This window comes from Lycorma delicatula, chromosome 7 (assembly GCF_047948215.1).
Source record: "Lycorma delicatula isolate Av1 chromosome 7, ASM4794821v1, whole genome shotgun sequence".
Lineage (NCBI taxonomy): Eukaryota > Metazoa > Arthropoda > Insecta > Hemiptera > Fulgoridae > Lycorma > Lycorma delicatula.
The window spans coordinates 80,564,263-80,587,543 of record NC_134461.1 but is presented as its reverse complement, the minus strand read 5'-3'; the positions used below and the strand labels follow the sequence as shown (position 1 = coordinate 80,587,543).

At 31.5% G+C, this 23,281-nt stretch overlaps 1 protein-coding gene across 2 annotated transcripts in view; it reads left to right on the top strand.

Moving 5' to 3' along the window:
• LOC142327265 (rab-like protein 6) overlaps positions 1–23,281 on the top strand; it is a 50,432-nt gene that overhangs the window by 2,632 nt on the left and 24,519 nt on the right. For both annotated transcript variants that reach the window (XM_075370144.1, XM_075370143.1), the window contains exons 3-6: positions 1,767–1,873; positions 11,311–11,522; positions 13,932–14,072; positions 17,196–17,405. In XM_075370144.1, the coding sequence (XP_075226259.1) occupies positions 1,767–1,873; positions 11,311–11,522; positions 13,932–14,072; positions 17,196–17,405 (670 nt within the window). The remainder of the gene's footprint in view (positions 1–1,766; positions 1,874–11,310; positions 11,523–13,931; positions 14,073–17,195; positions 17,406–23,281) is intronic.

Sequence of the window (23,281 nt, the reverse complement as noted above, 5' to 3'; positions counted from 1 at the left end):
CCAATATATAACTGTTGCCAACATTAGTTACTATTTTTATGTATACATGAGTACAATCAACTGCACTGATTAACAAGGCATTTTGACTAGTACATTCCAGTTTTGTTTACTACATCAATTTCAGAGACAGTTTTCAGAAAAGTGAATCCAATCGAGAACTTTCTTTGTTACCATTTGGAGAACATAGTTGACTGTTTTACAGATGGTTGTTCTATGTACACCACAGTCTTTGCTAACACAGTTTTGAACTCCTACATTGGAGTGAAATCAAAGAAGTATTTCCATCTGATAAAAATTTAATGCACTTCCCCATGCTTCATTTATTTCAGCTAGAAGTAAATTATCTGAACTTAAAATAAAGTACAAAAATATTGAACTGATTCATTTTGAAAGTGAAGAAGTTCTTTATACCTGCTAAGGCTGATAGACCTTCGCACTCTGTAGTTTTTGCAATTATGCACATTCATAAACTCATTGATTTACAAAGTACTTGCTTCTACTTTCCAGATTGGTCTGAAGCATCATTAAAAACTACAGCAGTTACTGAAATAAAAGGAAGTGCTTATTCACATCATTTTAAAAATTTACAGAAAAAGTATTTATGTGGAGTTTACGCTAAATACTCCAGAAGTTGCAAAAAAATAAAAGTTTTCATTTTTATTCACATAAAGTGAAGTATTTACTGAAAAATGGATCAGTAAAATTAAATTTTTATTCACTTCAAACCAGTGTGTTGTTTATATTAAATTTAGTATTTGTAATTTTCATATTGATCAAGTATGTTGAGTTCATATGTCACATGATACAATATTTGTATTGTGTGGTTAAAGTGTATGTGTTTTTTCTTTGTGCAAAACCAAAAACAATTTACTCTATATAATACAATATAATAACAAATAATAAAAAGCAAACACAGTAATATGTAATAAAACTTCATTTATTGCAATAAAATTTTTATTGGCAAACTATAGGTGTACATCCACTCACCCATACTTACATATATATATATACATACATAAATACTACAGACAACATTAGAATCAATGTTTACAAGTTATCTTACAGAAATATGATACACATACAAACATTAACCTCAAATATGTGAATTTAACCTGCAGTACATTAAAGTAATGAACTCGACATAGTTGAAAAATATGAGTTTTACAAACATAGTAAATCTTTCAAAAACATCAATATTGACCATATTTTACATATTTTAACATTTGTTTACTAAACAGGATTTTTTTAATCAATTTTAAGAGTAATGCCATCAACAACAGTGGTACCTACTAGAACACTATTGAGGAAAGAACTAAATGGTAAATGTATTGCAGAAGATACTTGCAGTTATTTAGGAAGTGAGTTGTAAATAATTTATTATTTACACCCTGTTATAGTTTTTCTATGACAAATAATTTTCAATAAAATTCATTTATAAAAACTAAAAAGCTGATTATTTATATGAAACATAAAATTTTTATAATTTTAATTTTGTGGGAATGTTCCTTGTTGGGTTCTGTCAACATTGTTTTTAATAATAAATCCCCTACTATAAACTGCAAAGTGTAACTAAGTTTTATTTATTTAATGTAGTTAAATTACATTTTCATTATTCTTTAAAATTAATTATTGATAATATCACTTTAATAAAATTTTACCCTTCATAGGTCGATGTCTAATTAGGCACAAATTTTTGTTTGTTTATAAAATTTCCAATGAGATGTATTAAGATAATCTATAAAAATATTTGTTCCTTTTTGTTTCAGTGAAAATTATTATAAAGGGTGATAGAAATACAGGTAAAACATGTTTATTCCATCGTTTACAGGGTAAAAAATTTGTGGAAGAATATGTACCTACTGATGAAATACAGGTAAATTAAGTTGTTTTTTTATAATTTTTTAAATTTAAGTTGATTTCATGATTCAAATTACAGTACATGATCATTGTGTAAAACAAATTTATTTAATAAACAATTTAAGGGAAAAAACAAGTAACGTTTATTTAAAATGCTTAAAACATGTTATGAAAAAACAAATAAAATATAGTAAAATAAATGTGTATAAACAGATAATAATTTAACATTAAACAAAACTACGCTAAATATTACAAAATAATACCTTTTTTATTCATTTCTAAATTTAAACTTAAAATTGGATTCAAATTAAGAGTTAAAAAGTTCTTTATTGTTGTTTTTAATTTGACCCAATTTCTAAAAGTTGTAATTTAAGATGAAAAGTATTATTTACCATTTTTCATAATGCGTCATTTTAATTGTAGATAAATTAGATTGAATTGTGTTAAAATACATGATTACTAATTGATGAATCTAATTTTCAGTAAATATGTATAATCAACGTAATAACCAAATCTTTTAATTAAAATCAATGTTTGTTTAATTACTTTAAAAAAGTATTACATTAGTTTACCAGTTATTATAAATAGACTTCTGTTTGATTTATTTATCTTGTGTATTAATTAAAGTTAAAAATGTTGATACAGTGATTAAATGTAGGGATTTTATTTTATTAATTTATCATAAACCGTATTACTCTCTACAATAAAAAAAGCGAAGTTTTTAAGTTTCCTGATAGATATTAAATATTTCTTAACTTAGTTTATTAATATATTAATTTTTATTTTATTTTTATTTTCAATTCTTATTTACATTAATAAAAATAAATAGTAGAAGGTCATCATAAAAAAATAACTTTTAAATTATTTTCCTAATGAAAAAAGAAAATATCAGTGTTGAAATGTTTTTCAAGTTGACAGGTTCAAAAGTTTAAAGACCTCTGACATTCTTGAAACATTTCTTATAACTTTTGTAAGATAAACTGTAGAACATTTTATTTTTGTAGACAAAAATATTATGTGGAAAAAATCCTACTGAACACGATCTAAGAGTCCCTGGAAGGCTGCAATATGTATTATTTTTTCCCTATGTTTTCAACTAATTTTCTTGAATTTTTGTATGAAAGTATATAAGACTGTCATCAGATTATATATTACTACAGTATAACAAACCTATATTGAACAATGAAAATGACTAAAAAATGAAATAAGTTTTCAAATTTTTGTCCTCAGACCTCTGACAAACCCTATGATAGTTCATCTGAAAAAACACCAATATTAGTCTTGTGAAAAGATCTTGCTCAGCTTTGTCTGACTAGGATAATAGCCCTGAAGATAATAGTTTAAATGGTGTCAAGTCCCGCATACAATATACAAACATCACATTTATAGTTCTTCTAAATAATCAAGAAGATGGCTTTCTTCATAAGATCTCGCCTTTCCTGATAAATAAGGTAGTAATGGGTTCAAGTTGTTCCTCCAAGAATGTCAGAAAATTGAGAGACAGATCAATACTGATACTTATAGTTATGAGTTAAGTCAATCGCTCTTACGTCTGACCAGTATGAGCGGTGTAAGTGTGATATGCCACAAAACCTTGAGTACTAGCCAAGGAGTAAGTTTTTGTCTAGGTCTTTTAGGGATTGACATTAGTGAGATTGCTGATTAACTTCAACCCAAAGTGTACAGGTGAAACAAATTATGAAACTTCAGAGCGAAATGAATCCTACTCCCTCTCTTATACAAACGTTTAACCTTCCCATACCACTGGAGAAAATAAGAGTAGGTTACATGTCTATTCGATTATGACCATTCATTCCCAACCCTCGACAATATTTCCAGTGTCAAAGGTATGGTCATACTACAAGTTCTTGCTTGAATACTGCAATATGTGCTCAATGAACAAAACAAATTCACAGGAGGAGAAAAATGTGTTAATTGTGGAGGATCACATTCAGCTCGCTCATGGGATTGCCCAACTTTTACAAAAAAGAAGGCAATTCTCAAAATTTATACTGAGCAGAAGCTATCTTTTCTGGCGCCAACGAGTGTATAAAAAGATGCTGAACTCCCGGAACCTGTTAAAAACAGACATCTCTTTTACCCCATAAATGTGAGTAATCAAAAGTGCTGATCCTGCAGTGAATTAAAGCAGCTTGTTAGATCTTATCTGATCAGGTCACCTTGTTCACAGTCATTTTTCTGAGTTAACTAACAATACAAGCAAGAAGAAAGGTAGTATTGGTGGAAAGACTGACAATTGTGTACACCACCAAATAAAATTCCTATTGTACCAGCAATGCAGTAAATTATCAACATCCCTATGAAGGGATCTATTAAAAAATTGGTCACCTGGTACGGTATCTTTGGCCTCCCAGGCTTCCAAATTCCCACTACCATCCTGAGATCTCTTTGAAGATATGTTGGCAGATAAAGGACCTGAAGAAGCAAAGCACTTTTTAAAAGTTATAAACACAAAAAAGAAAAACCAGATGGTATTTGATAAATAATCTGCATGCAGTTTTGTATATAACAGGAAAAGAGTATATTTGTGTATATAAACATTATTCATTGAAATGTTTGCAGTCTCCATTCTTGCCATGAGAATATTGAATTCCTAATAAAGATCCTTTAATAATGTGTATGCAGGCGACTCCCCTCCACCCACAGGATGATGAGGGTAGGTATTACTTCAGAGGATGAATGTAAATGAAGTGTAGTCTTATACAGTCTCAGATCGACCATTGCTGAGATGTTTGGTTAAGTGAAACCCAACCGTCAAAAAACATTGGTATTCACGGTCTAGTATTCAAATCTGTATAAAAGTAACTGCCTTTACTAGGATTTGAACCTTATAGAACTGTCAACTTCAAAATCAGCTGATTTGCAGTGATGAGTTCATCATTAGACCAACCTGATGTGTCCTTTCACGGATATCTGCGAAAGATGTGACCATCAAACTGAGGGCAGAGGATGTGAAGGGTAGCTGTTTTCCTGATGGAAATCATAATATCTGCCTATATTACGCTAGCAACAAACATCCCTGCAGTATCAGTGAAGATATTGGCACCATTCATAATGAACATCTGCAAATTATATCTTCCTCCAAATTCCAATACCAAGAAAGATAATCTGTCCAATCTGTTTCCCCAGATTCCTTTATCCTGTCTAATATTTGGGATTTCAGTGTCCAGTAGCCCACTATTCATGGAACTTATCATGATGTTCTTAATGAGGCAGAACTTAGATCTCTGCTTATTGAACGATGGATCATACACATTTATGTCATCTACATCTGGTAAATTTTTGTGTATTAATCTATCCTTATTTTCAGTAACCTTACTCCCACATCTTACCTGGCACATTTCCAAAAACTTCTATAGAAATGATCAGAAACCAGTTGTTATGTCAGTCAGTAATAGTTATTTACCTCAAAGTCAGCAATGCAGATGGGTGGCTCAGAAAGCAGACTGGATCAGATACAAGGATTCCTTTGGCCAATATGACAAGAGTGTAAGCATGATCCACCAACTTGCCAAGTTTCCACACCTGATTCTCAATAGTGCAAAAGAATTCTTCCCTTTAACATCTGGAAAGCAAAGGCGCCCTACTGTTCCTTAGTGGGATGAAGACCGCAGGCATGCACTAAGGGATTGTTGCAGGGCATTGTGTAATTCGAATCAAAGGACTACGACTGAATTTCTCTCCATCTTCTGCAGTGCAAGGGCTGTTTGCCATTGAGTGTTTCAGTGTGCAAATTGGAAATCTTGTCTGAATTATGTCAATTCCATTTCACAGACACCATCCTCTGTTGTATGGAGAAAAGTTTGGGTCATGTGGATCAGGACAATCTCCACAGCCAATTGGACTGGAAAGTTATAACATCCTTGTCACTTTGCCAATTTATGTGTGGTGAACATGATGGAAATACATTTAAGTCGGTTTCCCTTACATCGTCTTATTGTCCTTAGTTTATGAGATATAAGTTGCAGGTGGAAAGTATCCCATTTGTTATTGGAGACTCATTCCCTTAAACATTAAACATTCCCTTTCATTCAACATTCATTCTAATTAAACATTCCCTTTTCTTTTGATGAACTTCGGTGTGCCTTGAATAATTTCCATGACACTCCCTGGAAATGATAGTATCAGGCTTAGTATGTTACCTCACCTCACGGATACTATACTATGACATCTTCTGTCTACTTACAATATAATATTTTCTGACCAGGATTTTCCAGATTCTTAGTCAGAAGCATTGGTGATAACCATACTGAAACCTGGTAAAGGTAAATCATGTCTCTCAAGTTACCATCCTATCTCCATGACCAGTACCCTGTGCAAGTTGATGGAACAAATGGTAAACCATTGTCTAGTGTGGTACCGTGAGAGAAACTCCCTAATTTCCCTCAAACAATGGTGTTTCCACCGAGGTAGATCACCTATCGATCATGTAGTTGCCCTGGAATCTGTTATTCAAAATGCCTTCCTTCTTTACCAGTGCTTTGTTGCTGTATTTACCAATATGCAAAAGTCATATGATATGGCTTGAGGAGGGGAATATAATACACTGCATTAATGGGTTATAAAAAGGAATCTTCTTGCATTTATTAGGGGTTTCCTCAATAGTCAGTCCTTTCGAGTTGGAATTGGAATGACAGTATCCGATAGTTTCACACTAGAAAACTGAATACCACAGGGAAATGTCCTATCTTGTTTGCCGTAGCCATAAATATTATAACTAACTGTGTGCGAAAACCTAATATGTGTTTGTTATTTGTAGATGATTTTGCAATTTATGTTGCTTGTAAAACTTTAGCTTCTGTCAAGAGGCTGCTTCAAAACACAATAACTTGTTTGGAATTGTGGTGTAAAAACTACTGGATTTACCTTTTTCCAGAGAAAACAAAGTGCATTTGCTTTTCTCAGTTAAGGGAACATGCTGATCCTCAACTGTTTTTATGTGATGAATCAGTTGAACCATGCATGAAGGTTAGAGTTTTAGGGTTGTGGTTTGACCAACGACTGATATGGGTAACTCATTTAAAGGGCCTGAAGTTAAAATATCTAAATATGCTGAATATGCCGAGAGTTTCATCTTAATACTTGTTGGGGAGCAGATCAAGTATGCAAGTTGTATCTCTACCAAGCTCTGGTTCGTTCCTGCTTGGAGTACAGCTGCGAGGTTTATTCTTCTACATGGGCCACTGCTCTTAGGATGCTCAATGTAGTCCATCATTCATTTAACCATCTGCTACAGGTTTTTGTTTAAGCCTCATGGTCTACTAGTGGACAGTGGTGAGCCATCTCTTTGGTATAGATGAAATTAAATAATCTGCTTCTATGTAGCTCGCATTAAAACATCCATACTAACTCCACAGGAGAAGACAGCTGCCTTGTAACGATCCCGGTTGCCACACCACCCTGTCTGTTCCTAGTGCTGATGGGCTTTACCAGAGGTTACCTTTCAGACCCTCAATACCTGATTGTAAGTTTCAGTCATCACTACATCTTATCAGGATGGCAGCAATACAAATGGCTCAAAAAAAATTTCCATCAGTGTTAAAACCCATCAGCTAACAAAAGATATTTTTCAAAATTGCATAAATCAAATCAAAAAATTGATAACCAATACAAATTTACAAATTGAGCTAAAACAAAACATTAATCTCATACCCTCAAAAATTGTTTACAGCATTGCAATTTTGACCTACCATACTAAAGCAACTAAGATTACCAATCAACCCACGAACATACCAAATAATGACCAGGCACAATTGCCGAATGTGCCTTTTCTGGCGGAAAATCACCCAACGGGTCCCTAGCCACCCAGGCTACTATTCTACTAAACACCCTCAGCAATCCTTTCAGAATCAAAAACCTTCTTTCAACAATGTGCCACTCATCTCTACCTCACCAATTAGCCTGCATATACAGACTTGAACCAATACCTTCACGCTCCCTGACCACTTCTGCATGCTTAAACTCATATTTTTAGCATATGTACAGCACATGACAAGCATCATCCGATACTTAGCATTGAGGACACTGACCCAAGTCTGTAAAATCAAATTGAGTCAGTCAGTCCTGAAATGCGCCATGCCCTGAAAGGAACTGAGTCACATACCCATTCATGGAGATCCATGAGGTCACTTTCAACTTCCTTACGTCTGGAAAGAAACCATGCGTATACCACCCATCTGCTACCTCATCGCACTTGTCCTGCCAAATATCAAAACCTTCCTCTTCTATTTCCCAAATATGTTGAACATTTACTTCGCCTGACTTCTTTTCATCGTAATGTAACTGATGTTTCGACACAAGGACGTCAATTAGTTTAACATGCACAACGTGCATAACTAGAACTGCCTTGCATGAAATAGTACTACAGCCCCCCATCACAGTAACAGGAGATGCTGAGACTTCAACAGAATATCACGGTACCTTTTATACCTCATTCTGTTTTCCCAAACAGGTGCTGCAGTCGCCTTGCATGTATCTGTATACAAAATTTTCATTGTTTTAAAATTTAGACCCCAGTTGGAATGGATCACCCTACAAATGCCGAAGAAGGCATCACACGCCTTCTTAGTGATGCTCTGAAAGTAGTCCTTAAATCTGAAATTTTCATCAGAGTACACCCAAGTACCATTGCAAAAAAACAATGAATAAGATGGCCAATTATCAAAACATAGGCTTAGCACCAAATGGCCCTTCAGCAGCATCATGGTGGTCTTGTCAGAGCTAAGTACAATTTTATTTTGATTCCTCCACACCTCTAATACTCTACAAGCTTGAGTTGCTCAGAATTCAACCTTGTTTCGCAAGTCTCCTTTGACCAGCAGAAGTCATCATCAGCATAAGCGATGACACAATATCCGTTGGGCAACCTCAACCGCATCTAAAATTGCTTCCTGTGTACCTCTCCTAGGTCAAAAACCATACTGCTCTTCCATCAAGAGATTTTGTGAGGCCAACCTTCCATTAACCCACAAACACAGGACCTTCTCAAACACCTTTCCAAGCATCAGAGACCTGTACAACGAACCCATAGCAGGATCCTTGTCTCCATCTTTAAGCAGAAGCTTAATCACACCTCTTTTCCAAATAAAGTGGAAAATAGCCAACAAAAAGCATTTTACTCAGAACCTACCCTACACTTATGCTCAACTTGCGAACAAGGAGTTCCACAGTGATTCTGTCATACCCAGGAGCCTTATGTCTTGCAAAACTGCAAACAACCTGCCACACCTCAGCCTCGGAAATCTCCAAAGATGCCGTACCTGAAGGAAAAAACTGCTTTCACGCAAAACACACAGATGATACTGACACACACCCTCCACCTTCCACATCATCATCTGGCAGTAAATCATTCAGCAGAGTGCACAGTATTTCCGTCCTGTCAGTCAGTGCATCTTGCCAGATCAAGAAAGCAGACTAAGGAATGTCTTTCTTTCGTTTATGTTCCAAAACCCTATAGATAAAGTGCCAGAGATCCTTAATGCCCGGATCCTGCACAAAAGAAGCCAAGAATCCCTTTTGCTGTTCAAATACTATAAAAATACTGATTCCTTAATTCCCTATTAATCAGAAGTTCAGAAGGGTCATCCTCACATTGAGAAGCTTGCCTAAGACAACTCGCAGACTACTTCAGATCAGGAAATTCTCCGATCCACTATGGAGTAATTCTCTCCCGACCAGAACTGTGTGGGATGTAGTGCTCTGCAATATCCACACAAACAAGAAATAGCTTCTTTGCCAACTCCTCCAAACTCCGGCCCAAGACACAGAGTCTGGCTGATAATATATGAAATATTTCCTGCCCTCCTGTGTAGAAAATGCCCCTACTGAACAGGAACATTACACCGCAGACATTCACAATCAAATAATGATCACTGGAACAGTCATCAACTACTGTCCATTGACAAACAGTCCCAGGAATATTCCTTCCAACTGTCACATCTATATTTGTGCCAGGAAACAACCTTTTACTATCTACCATTTCTGCAAAGGTTGGCAACTCGCCCAAAACATTATAAACCTCAAGACTGTGTTGTACATTGAAACTCCCCACCAACTCCCCTTTCTCATCCATCAGAGTACTGTGCCACCATAAATACTTTGCATTAGTGTCTGTAACGATCAGAATAGGACAGCCACCAAAAAAACTGAACAATTCTGTCCCATTTCTCTAAATTCACAACAACATGGTGAAAATTTGAGAGCTGTTGAACAGAGACACAATGCAGATGTCTTCTGCACAGAATAGCAGAGATACTAACAGGACTACACAGAAACTTCTTCCAGCCACTAAGACTTGGCAGATCACCTGCCACAACATAAGGATGCTGCAGAAGAACTATATCCAGATTCGTTCGATCTACAACCTCACCTAATTCAATCTGCATAAATGTAAGCATCCTGGTCAATCAACTGTCCAAAATTAACCATTTAATGAATTGAAGTACATCTCGACAACTCTCAAATAAGACCTCACAATCCTTACTGTCCACAGAGTACTTATGCTCTTTGTGTAGCCTCTTACAATTTACACAAGTTGATCCCTCACTCATCTTGGGACAATCTTCTCATTTGTGCCTTTCCTTTCCACAATGTGCACATAGTGACGTAAACTGGCAGAACTTCACCCTGTGCCCATAATGACAACACTTAAAACAATGTTGTACATCTTATATTCCTTCACCCTACAAGACGAGAAGTCTTGGTCAAAAGACTTCTGTAGACATCTTCTACAAAACTTCTGTAGAAGGCTTGGTCCCACCTCCAGCACTGCGTGGCAACACTCTGCTTCATGTTTACTTGTCTTAAACAGGAACAGCACCTTGAGCATTCAACTGTCCAAAATTAACCATTCAATGAATTGAAGTACATCTCTACAGCTCTGAAGTAAGACCCACAATTCTTACTTTCCACAGAGTGCTTATTCTCGTTATGCATATTCATCCGTCTGTGTTCGCTGCAACTGCTAACGGTACACCACATCCTTATGGACTATGTCAGTTATGCAGCATTGAGTCTGAAGTTTAAACTGGGGCTAACATTCAAAATATCTCAGGCAACAATATATCAGTGTTATCTAATGTCTTACAATTTCTTAAGGGCATGCATCTGGATTCAAGTATTTGTTTAAAACTGTAATATATTTTTGTGTTTTAATATATGGCAACTTCGCTGTTTTATGCTACACTTTTAGTATTAATCTTTTGGTTTTATTTCACACTTAGCATACCAAGTAGGTATTTTATGTCTTTTTCATTTTTAAGGTAAATTTTAATTGTTAATTTTTAATTATTTAGTAAAGTAATTTTGTGTCTGACACTGATCGTGACACCTCATTGTGCGTCCTACAAAATAAAACAAAATCACTTTTTGTATTTTTAAATATTTCCTTTTTTTATTTTTCTGTAAATTTATGAATGTATTTTTTTTATACAGGTAACTAGTATTCAATGGAATTATAAGGCAGCAGATGATATAGTTAAAGTGGAAGTGTGGGATGTTGTTGATAAAGGGAAAAAAAGGGTTCCACTTGATGGACTTAAATTAGGACCTGCTCCTGAACAGGCGCCTGCACTTGATGCAGAATTCCTTGATGTATATAAAGGAACTAATGGCCTTATACTAATGATGGATATAACTAAAAACTGGTATGATTTATTGTTATAATTGCTTTTGTTTTGTTTTTAACTATTGGGTAATTAGCATTAATTAATCTAAACAAGTCAGTTTCAGTTGCTCAGCCTAAAAATATGACTATTTGATTATTTTGAGTCTTTACATTATTTTTTTCTCATCACTGAAATTATTATAAAGCAAATTTAAATAAGGAATACATATTTTTAAAAAAAGGCGCATACTTACTTCACTGGAAGTTTTATCATAGAAAGTGTGTATTTGTTACAATTAAAAAGAGAGACAGTTTATTTAACGTACATGTTTGCCTAAAACAAGGCAATGTCAGAGTATGATAAAGTAACATCTCTCGTCATCAAGTTCAAATATTCATTTAAATAAGTTTTAAAGTGGCTGGAAACAAGCTTTACAACAACAGTGCATTTAAAAAAGAAAGAATGAAAAGTCCTCAATCAGGCTTCTGTATTGTCAATTGTCAAGTTCTAATAAACAAGATGCGTTCAAAAAATTATTTATATATTAAAAACTTTTCATGTATTTACAATTTGTGTAGGCTTATTCCCATTAAAAAAAAACCATTGCTGGCAAGGTATTCCTCCAAATAATTGCTTTCATTTTTGGAATGTTTCCTGGATTGCATTTTTGGGGATGCATTCCAGAAGGGATTTTTGGGGAGATGGTGTACCATACTTTTCTTAGAATCATTTATTGTTTGAGACTTATGTTCTTTCAAGGTTATCTTCAATTTGGCAAATAAGGAAAAGTCTGCTGGGACCTAGTCTGGTCTGGTGACTAGGGTGGGTGAGATACAACAGTTGACTCATGTTTTGCCAGCTAATGGTGGTCAAGAAATTATGCTTAAAAATTTTGCTGCATAATCCTATGCTGATATTCTGCTTTCTCAGCCATCTGCAATCATCAAGAACTGCATAATTGTTGTTATCATCATTTGTTGACTTAGAAGATCATCCAGATCTGGGATCTTCATCGGTTGATGTTCTGCCCCCTTTAAAACAATTGAATTGAACTATTCATAGCACTGTGATCTGTTCACAGTTTTTCCAAAGTGCTTTCTAGATTTTTTTAAATGTCTCTGTAGAAGCTTTACAGAGTTTGAAGCAAAATTTAACACAAACACATTGTTCTTCAAGATTCTCATTTTCACTTTGTTAAAATTCTGATTAAAGGTTAGTACATATATTTATGTTTTCAAACTATTGTAACTTGAAAAGTAACAATGTTAATGTGACATATTAAATCACTATCATAAATGTGACATGTTAAAAGTTATAGTTTTCTGAAGGTTGCCACTGGTTTCCATCATTTGTTGGAATACATCCTGTGCATTGTTTGGTCCTATTACAAAAGTACAGTCTTGTTTTTGAAACACATCATGTAAAGTTGAATATTTTAGCATATATATTTTTTAAAACTAAAATAGTAGAAGATAAACATAATTTACCACTTATACTGTGAATTGACTAAAATGTAAAATAAAAATTTAGTTATCAAAATAACGTTTACCTTACGTCACTAATAATTAATATGTGGGGCATTCTTTATGGCAAACAGTTTAAGTGGTTCAAGAAGCAGAGAATTTAATAAACAGAAAAAACTTGTGCATTTGTGAGTAAGAAGACTGACTTTTCGGTTAAGACTGTTCACTGTTTGTTAAAACGCAAAGTTTTAACAAACTTTGTTGTTATTGACTTTACAAAGTACAACTAACTCACCAATGTGACTCACTGCATAAATCAATATGAAAAATACACCACTACTTAGTCAACATAACCTTAAATCTTTTTGACCTTAAATTTGGTATAATGAGAATGACTCAACCAATCTTCATAAAATTTTCACATACGCAACTAAGATACACTACTACAGCACATTTAAATTTCAATGAAATTGATCTAGTAGTTATTGAAGTTTACAAGCCATAATATTTTATAAAAAGGCCTATTTATAAATATATGTATATAACAAAACCCCATTTTAAGTGAATGATATTTTTGTACTCCTTATATCTCAAAACGTAAAGAAAAGTTGAATCTACTCCACCCCACCCTTTCCTATCATGTGACTGAAAGTAATTTCATAATTTTCTTCACAATGAATGGCTGCCAAAAAATGTACTTATTAATTTTTAATCCATTATAAGCAAATCATTCTTTTTATTTCTTTATCTTTGCGATATATATTTTTAATATTGTAATCAATTCTAATATATTGTTTTTGTTGAACCTTTGAATATGAAAAATACTTAATTTTAATATTATGTTGTTCTTAGTACCACTTCTTTTTAATACTTTACAGTACAAAATAATTATGTTGCTTCATATGTTTCTCTTCTGCTAAATAAACTATGTATTTCTTCATAATAGTTTTTTTATTTTTTTTGACAAATCTGTAAATTTTTTTAGGACATTTGATTATATACAAAGAGAGCTTCCTAAAGTGCCAGAACATATACCAGTACTAATACTTGGTAATCATTGTGATATGTCACATCATCGCTCTGTAACTATGGACCATGTATTATATTATATAGAGTCTGTACAAAGGTAAAGTTTCCGTATGAATATTTAAATGATTTTCTTGTCGTGGATATATATTTACTTTGTAAAATTTTGTGCTAGTAGTTAAATATTTTATATTTTCACATTATGTAATAATTTTTTTGCAAGTTATTGTTTGTTTTGGTGTAATTTATTTACTTTTATCAGAGTATATGTGAAGTACTCCCAATTGTTATTTGAATATTACATTACTGAAGTACATCATTTCACAATTCATAATTATTTACCTTTGTATATTTTCAGTTTCTTGAAACTAAACAGAAAGTTTCCAGTTACAAGCATCAGATGTAAAATTTCAACAAATGAGATACAATGTTTTTGTTTAAATAAATAATGTATTACTCAATATATAATTACTTGTATTTATTATGTTATATTATATCTTCTGCTCAAAGATTTAACTAACTATTTATCATCTGTTGTTAATGATTCCAACCTAAATTCTTCACATGTGTTTAGTTTATGAGTAATAAAATTAGTCTAAATTGGGAGTGAAATCTAGCTCTTCAGTATATCAGTCAGTTGTACCAACTGAGATACATAATCTCTTTTTATTACCACAATTAAATGAAACGTATACTGAGTATACAGGGTAATATTTGGGGAAAAATAGTATGAAAAATAAACTTTTCATCAAGAGATGTTTTATTGATTATCTTTATAGTGATTTGCATGGAAACTTATCTATTTAAACATTTACCACTGCTGTTTTAAATCAGTAGAAATTTTGATTAGAAGATGATTGGATGTGTATTATAATCACAATCTTTATTTTCACTATCACCAAGTTGTTAAACATCAGTAATCTGTGTAGATAAAAATAAAAATGAATGTTGAATCAAGGAGAAGTCAGAAAACAAATTTCTCTGTAGAATTGATGTCAATGTATCGGGAGGGAATATTTTTGAAGTAAGAATTGCATATATTAACACAAGATGACAGTTTGGAATACAACCTTGTCAAGAACATGTTGTATCTGTCTGTGATTCTGACACTCTTGGTTGTATCAGATGTTATTTATCTATAGCATTTTAATTTTACTGTCTCAATATTCTGTCAGTTGCAAGGTGCAACCAGTGATTCATTTTTTAACTGGGAAACCATTTTCCCAGTTGAAATTCACCAACAGCTAGTTGAAGTATATAGAGAAAATGTGTTGAGTAAGTGTAATGTAAGTTATTCAAAATCCACCAGTACAGTTGCAAAGATTGCGATGAAAGGTATCAGTATATGGTCCATTACCATCTTCCATAAATATTGATCTTTTGCCAACTGTTTTTCATCTTTTCATTGTATTAAAGTGATTTTTGAGCAAAAAATACATGCAGATTAATGATGATGTTCATCAAATACATTGGTTGGTTCAGAAAACAGATCCTAAGTTCCTAAGCAAAGGGGATTTTCAAGCACATCTTTGAATCTCAAAAATGCTTGATTGTCAACAAGGATTATTTTGAAAAATGGTTATTTTTAAATTATAAAATTTAAAAGATATATTTTCATCTTTAAAAACAAGGATTTTGAATTGTAATAAATTGTCTTCATTTGATGATAAAACTACACTTAGAAAATGATTCTTGTACTACATGTACCAGTTGATTTTTGCTGGCTTTTAGTTTAAATGGTCACTAGATAGAGCAACTAATCAATTTCCACAAGCTCTTTCCTATTGGAGGGAATTAAAAAATGTTCTATCTGTCTGTATATTAGAAGATGCAATTTGTTATGCAGATGATGCAGTTTGTGGCTAAAGGAACAATAACAAGTTACCTTGTGAACTTGAGGCTGTTTATGCCCTTAGTTAAATGTGTGTGCAGCATTCATGATCCTAATATTGTAAAAGTAAAGTGTGTAACGAACAAATGACTTTGTCTTATGTCAGCAGATCTTATCCCAGCAATTAAAAAGTATTAATCACTCCATAAGACTCAAAAATTTGGAAGTGAATTCAGTCTTTCACATTGCACAATTTGGGTTATTGTTCAGGATATCAAAAAGTATACAACTAGTGGATTCCTTGGGTACTGGCAAAGTAGCATAAGAAGAATTGAATCAATGCATTCCTCTCTCATCTTCTGTTTGAAGAAGATAAAAACTTCTTGGAGGAAATAATTTATTATTGAGGCTGAAACGTTTATAATCCATTACTCTCCTGAGAAAGAATTCAAAGTCATCGCATCACAGCAAAACATGAAGTGAAAAATTACTGCAGCAGCAAAATCATATAATGTATTAAATGATCTTGCATTTTGTGAAAGTAATTAAAATTATTTCAACTTCTTTATCTAGCAAGTTCCCGTCTTCTGCTGCCTCGGTTTTTATTCATGATTTCACACTGACAGTTCATCATCTAAAAATAAATTTGTTGAAAAAGAGTATAACTAATTTTTCTTTTCAAAATGTGTAAATGTTTACTTAAAAGTTGATTATTAAAAAAATATTGAAATGGGAAAACTTTTTAATGGCGTTTCATTGTTTTACTGGGAGTTATGCTTAGCAAGTATATTGTACACTTAATGTATGCATTTAGTTTTATTACAAGTATATCTTTTCTCAACAGGCTGTTTATTCATCCAATTCTATTTTGGCAGTAGGTCTTTTTCAGTTTTAGGGCAATTAATATTGGTTCCATAATGGATTTCCACTGCCAAATTATTCCAGTAACGCAGTTGTTCAGGTCTAGTTTAGAACTACATCATTAATTGGATTTATTCACCAATTATATTAGAATGTAGAACAGACTGTTTTGCAATAAATATAACAACTTAATGGCTAAGTTAGGTATAGTAAGTGTATCATAAGATAAATATTTAAAAAAATGAATTTCTGTGCCATTGGAATTAGTGCAATTTAAAATTTTATCTGAACAAGTTAAACTTGTGTTATCCAGAGGGGTTTCAAGAAAATTTCAGCAAATTGACCTGATTACCAAAATATCCCTCAATAAATCTTTCTTCCTTTTTTATCAACTAAAAAAGTAGAAGAGTGAAATTTCATTCAGTTCCATCTTTCCCTCTGTGGGGATTTCTATAGACACCGATTATAAAATAATTACTCTTCAAAATAGAAATTATTTATTATTTTAATCATATTTACTTTTTGTTATAGACCAAAGGATTCAGCACAGATAAGATACACAGAGTCATCAATGAGTAATGGTTTTGGTTTAAAATACATTCATAAATTTTTTTGTTTACCATTTTTACAATTACAACATGTTACACTTGTTGGTCTTCTGGAAAGAAATAAAATTGAATCTGAAATAACTGTACATGAACTTGATCTTTATCAGCAGAGTGAAGATGCAGATTATGATAGGTAAATATATGCCACAAAATATTTTTGAATTATCAAATGAATAATTATTATTTGTTGAAACTTACATATTTAAAATATTTTCTAAGCAATTAAAAAATTGTTTTAAATTTCTATAAAAATATTTATATTGGCAGAGTTTATTAATTTGATGTTAAACATTTATTTTTTTTATTAAATAAGCACTATACATAATATATATGACAGCTTTTTATTTCATCTTCTATGTTTTTTCAAACAGCTTTCTGTTCCTCTATAATTATTTAAGAGCTTGACAGTAAAATAATTTTTTTCCTTAGCATATTATTGTAGAAAATACTGTGTTCATTAAAATGACATTCATCTGTTTTACAATAATGTTTATGATGTGTTAGATAATTTTTAATAATAATTCAGGTCATTTCTCTTCAGGCTTTAACGTTTATAAACATTCTTCTCTTTAGGCTAATGAATTGCTCTTGAACTGTATAAAGATTGCAAAGGCAGAAGGTGTGCATCGTTATTGAAAAAATTAAAGAATGATTAGAATAATTATTTTAATCTCCAGATAGTATGGTAAAAAAACATGTTTTTCCTTATTGTGTGTATGTGTGTGAGTTTTACTTTGTAAGTAAAGTGTAATGAAATTGTTTTATTTATTGAATGTGCTTTATCATAATATTAACTTTCTGCTTAAATTTCGCCAGAGAATTTTCCTGAATTCATTGTTCAAATTTTATTTATTAATTTTATTATTTTTTTAAGGAATTATCTTTTAGCATTTTAAGACAATGATGATAACATGACAAAAAAATATTTGCTGAGCTGGATTTTTAATATCCACTTGTATTACTACTAGCAATTAGTCTCTTTAATCAAGTCCAGTTTATATAATTTTGTTCATTAATGTAGTTAATGAAATTTGTGGAGATATTGTATATAAAACTAATACCTTTATTTATGTATCTTGTAATGGTTTCATTGATACAACCTCACACGGTTAAAGCTTGTAACTTATTTGTTGTATAAGCTGGATATATTTCAGTTTTAGATTAATTAATTGAGTGTAATGTTAATTTTGTTTTGGAAGAGTTTTGTTTTCCTCTACTGTTTGCATTTTGTTTATTATTTTTTTTTTACTCTACATCTTTTATATCTATGTATTCAATAATATATTTAAAATTGTTGTATCAGCAGAAAATCATTTCCTTCAGAGATCAGCAAATTTTAATTTATAATTAATTTATGTTTACAGAAATATATCTAAAAATATATTTTTTTTATTTATTTTAATTATATACCATAATTAAGAATGTAAGGTTACCTATTTTTAATATATAGTAAATAGATCATAGTTTTGTATGTTTATTGTTAAATTGAAATTGTCCTTGATTCTGTTTATGCTTTTTTATTTTACATTATTTTTACAGTCAAAAGAAAATACTTTTTAATCAGGGACTGCTATGAAAAATTAACTTACACCTTTTTAAAAGGTATCTATGTAGAGTTCAAGGTACCTATAACAAAACTTAATACATTCATGAACCCATCCCATTTTAAAAGCTTCTGTAATTTTTTTATGATTAAGAATTGTAAATAAAGAAAAAAAAGTTTGGAAAAATGACTTGAGGGAGTAAACTAAAAGGGTAGGTAGTTGATTTTTATCTGGAAAAAGCTTATCTTAAATCCAAAAAAAAGTTCTAAGAGATCAAACTTTAAAAACTGAAATTTAGGTATTGTTTTTAATAAAGTTGTTTTATAAAACTTGATTTTATAAATCCTCTTTTTATAGTCCTAGTGATGATATGCAGATATTTTTTTTTTGTTTTGCTATCACTTAGATTATGTATTACACGTGTGTAAATTTCAAATTTATTAAACATCTAGTTATATTTTCTTTATGTTAAAGGAATTAAAGAACTGATTTTTATATTTATTGTATATTTATTTCTTCTAATACTTTAAATAATTCTTATATTAAAAGAAAAATTGTAAGTAAATAGATTGTTCGCCATTTTAATTAATAAAAACTGGAATTTATTGTTTTTATATGTTTCTATTTAGAAAATTTTATCATCATTCAATGTAAATAACTAAGTTTGTTTCTCTTATCAACCATCACTATTTTACTTATTGTAATAAGCATATTATCATTGAATCCAAATCATTTATATAATAGTAATAATGTCTTTATTTTCAGAATCAGTACAAAAAAATAAAAAAACAAAATAAAATATAAAAGATTAAAAAAACAATAGGTGAACTTATGAAATTACTAATACTGGTAATCTGCCATGGTCTCCATGCATTTTTATTATATCTTAACTGGATGTTATACAAATAACAAAAACATAAAAGAAATAAATGTATTTTAATAAACAATAATCATAATGAAATAAGATAAAATAAAATTAGAAATGTATAATACAATATTAACAAATTTTTTAATTCTTTATTTTGAAACTAAAGAGTTGCTATCTTTCAATAATACAAGGGTGAATCAAATCTAAATGGTAATTTGCCTATTCTATGCAGCAAGCAGTTCAAGAGCTGAATGGTAGAGTGGGGGATTAATGTTTGATGTGTTAGAGAAGGGAACCAGCTTGGTTAGCTGCTCCATTCTATTCTGTTGTTAGTACAACCATGAGTAAACAAGAGGTTCTATTGTCTGTTGCAGAACATATAATCATAAAGTTTTTAACTAATGAAGGCATTAAACCCATGGAAATCTTTACTTGTTTAAAGGTATAGTTTGGGGGTGTTACACTTTCCCAGAACTGAGTATATACATGAGTCAGACAATTTAAGGGCAAATGAGAAAATGTAGAAATTGAAAATCATGATTAACGGCCAGGGTCAAGTCTCACAGCTGAATATCCGTGCCTTCAAGAGCTTATCGAAGGTGATTGCCAGTTCACTGTTGAAGAAATCATGTCAGAAGTGGGTATCAACCATGGGAGTATTCAATCCATTGTCACTGATCATTGATTGTGTAAGTGCTTGATGGGTTCTGAGATTGTTGATCAAAAACAGGTAAGGTTGGAAACTTCTGGATCAATTTCGGCACATTTTTTTTAGGTGCATCGTCACATGTGAGAGATACATGGGTTCATCATTACACTCCGGAGTCAAAAATGGTGATTAAGGAGTGACGAAGGAAGGATGAGGGCTGCCCAGTAAAGGCCAAAACCCATCTGCCAGCCAGAAAAGTTATTGTAATCATTTTTTTTTTGACTGAAGGGGAGATATATTCATTGATTTTCTCCATAATCAATTAACAGTGAATGCGGCTTACTATTGCCAGCTGCTACAGTCAACAAAAGACAAAAGATTGGGTATGCCCATCAGAGATGTCATTCTTCTCCATGACAATGCCAGGCTGCACACCGTGATTTAGACAAGAGATAAATTGGAAAAATGCACTAGGAAACCCTCGACCACCCTCCCTACAATTCAGATTTGTCCCCCTGTGACTATTTTTTGTTTGCACCTTGAAAAAATTACTTGGAGGGCAACAATTCAAAAACAATGAAGATGTCGAGGAGCACATGTGCAATTAGTTGACAACTAATCTTCAAACATTTTATGAACAAGGAATATTCAAATTGTTGGCAAAAGTGTGTGGATCGTACAGGAGACTATATAGAGAAATGATGAAGGTGAGAATTGTGTATATTACTAATCAATAAATTTTTTTTTTAAATTACCATTTATATTTAATTCATCCTCATGGTCAGCTTCTAATCCACTAACTAATCATTATTTCATCATGTAGCTAACTTTATCAGTTGCTCAGGTTTTAATGTTAAATCAGACACTATCCACTGCTTAATTGTATAATCAATAATACTAAGTTCACTTCTATAATAATAAGTTCACATTATTCATATAATGTTTCATTAAAAAAATAAAATAAAGTACTCAACAAATATTTAACAGTTGTCATATTAGCTACAGTAGACAATGTGTGCATGTTTGTTATCATACTTTACTAAATAAAATTAAATAATTGAATTCATCTGTCACATCCCTTCTGTCCTCCTGAAACTCAATTTCCATAAAAATCTGGCCAGATTTTGAACTATTCAATAACTTTGTGATTTGCCAATATGGGATAGTCCCAACCACTCATTTCTCATATCTTAAGATTACAACATTCCCCTGAAATACAGCCACATTTTTTTTCCTTGAGATTATTAAGGGAAGAAATCACTGTCACAGATCTCTTTCCCATTTAAATTAAATAAATCGTCATAAACTCGAAACGTTACACTTATTTCATTTCTAATGCAATTTAGTTATAATTATTATTACTGAAATTCCAACTTTGACAGTTAAAGATACTATGAAATTGGGCTTCTTTGACTTGCTATATAAATCTCTGCATAACATTCACTATCGTACAAAAAATAACATGCTCCAACTAAGCACCCCCCCCATACATTCTTGGTTTACTAGTATTTTTTTAAAATATTGTTATTCATTCAAAATCTCTGTTTATTTCACATTTATACCTTGCCATTTTTTAGCATCTCTTGATTTCATACACTTCCCCAAGTCATAATTAATCATCTTTCCCAGAAAAAAAGCAGCAACATTAAGTTTGGCATATTAGGTACCTTTATTACGTAGCTTAAATGGATTTTGACTATATACAGAAATAAATCAGTATGAAGTTCCAAAGAAGTTGTATAATTAGAATAGCTATCAACTTACTTTTTTAAATCTGTACATAGCAAATCAAAATATCGAAAAAATCTGAATCCAAATTTTCATCCCATAAGTTAATATTGCATTTGAAACTGCTTGAAGTAGTGATTATTTTGTATCTATTGACATGTTATTCTTTCAAGTAAACTTACTCCAAACCCTATTTCAACTAGATTTCACTTTAGATACATGCTCATACATTTTTTTTTTTTTTTTTTTTTGTAAATGATAATTTTAAGTTATCATTATCATTTTTTATAAGTGAAAATAATTGATTGCTTGGTTCAAAATTTCAATTTCCTCATTCCAAAAAAAAAAATCACTTTTCATTGGAACGTTTATAGTCAGTATAAGTTATTAAAAAAATAGCATTATGTAGATATGAGTTTTGTTTGAGTTATAATCTTTTCAATTTACTTGAAAAGATTATTATTTATGTAATTATTAGAGCACTTGAGAATAGTTACATGAAAATCTTCAAGCACCTCACAACAATCAGTGTTTATGCCCTTAAAAATTAGGTTATTTCTCCCTGAGTAATTTACCAAATTTGAGAGTTTTTCAATTAGCCTAAAATGGTTCTTTTCAGCTGTATTACCTCATATTTTAATTACATTCTCTTATTTTAAGATTACCTTCAATATCAATTTCAGAACCCAGCACTTGCAGTTTTTCAGAAATTTTGACATAACAGCTTCTTCTACATTCATTGAACTCAACAGATATAGATGAATCACCAGGTTTAGATCTCTCCAGAAATATTTCCAGCTTTACATTTTATTTTGTTGACAACACTCTTGTGGACTGTTTAAACTCAACTTCCTTTTGCATCACAGAATACAATGACAGTATTTAAAAATTGAATAAAGCATTTCAAATTAATGAAAAATAAATAAAAAATGAATAAAATGGTTCAAACCACAAAGCAGTTATAATAAATATGATGTATACAGATATGTAAGAATCATTTATTGAATGTCTCCTTGCACTATAAAAGCTAGTTAGTTACCAACCCTAAGATCATGTGATATATTTTAGGTGCAAAAAAATCATCAATTATAATATGTTAGCAATGACATCATATGTTACATTCTTTTCACTTTAATTCATTTTTTCAATTTCAACTAATGAGTTTCAATTATTAGTTAACTCTTTATCGAGCCATTAGCGCTTGTTTATTACATTTTGAT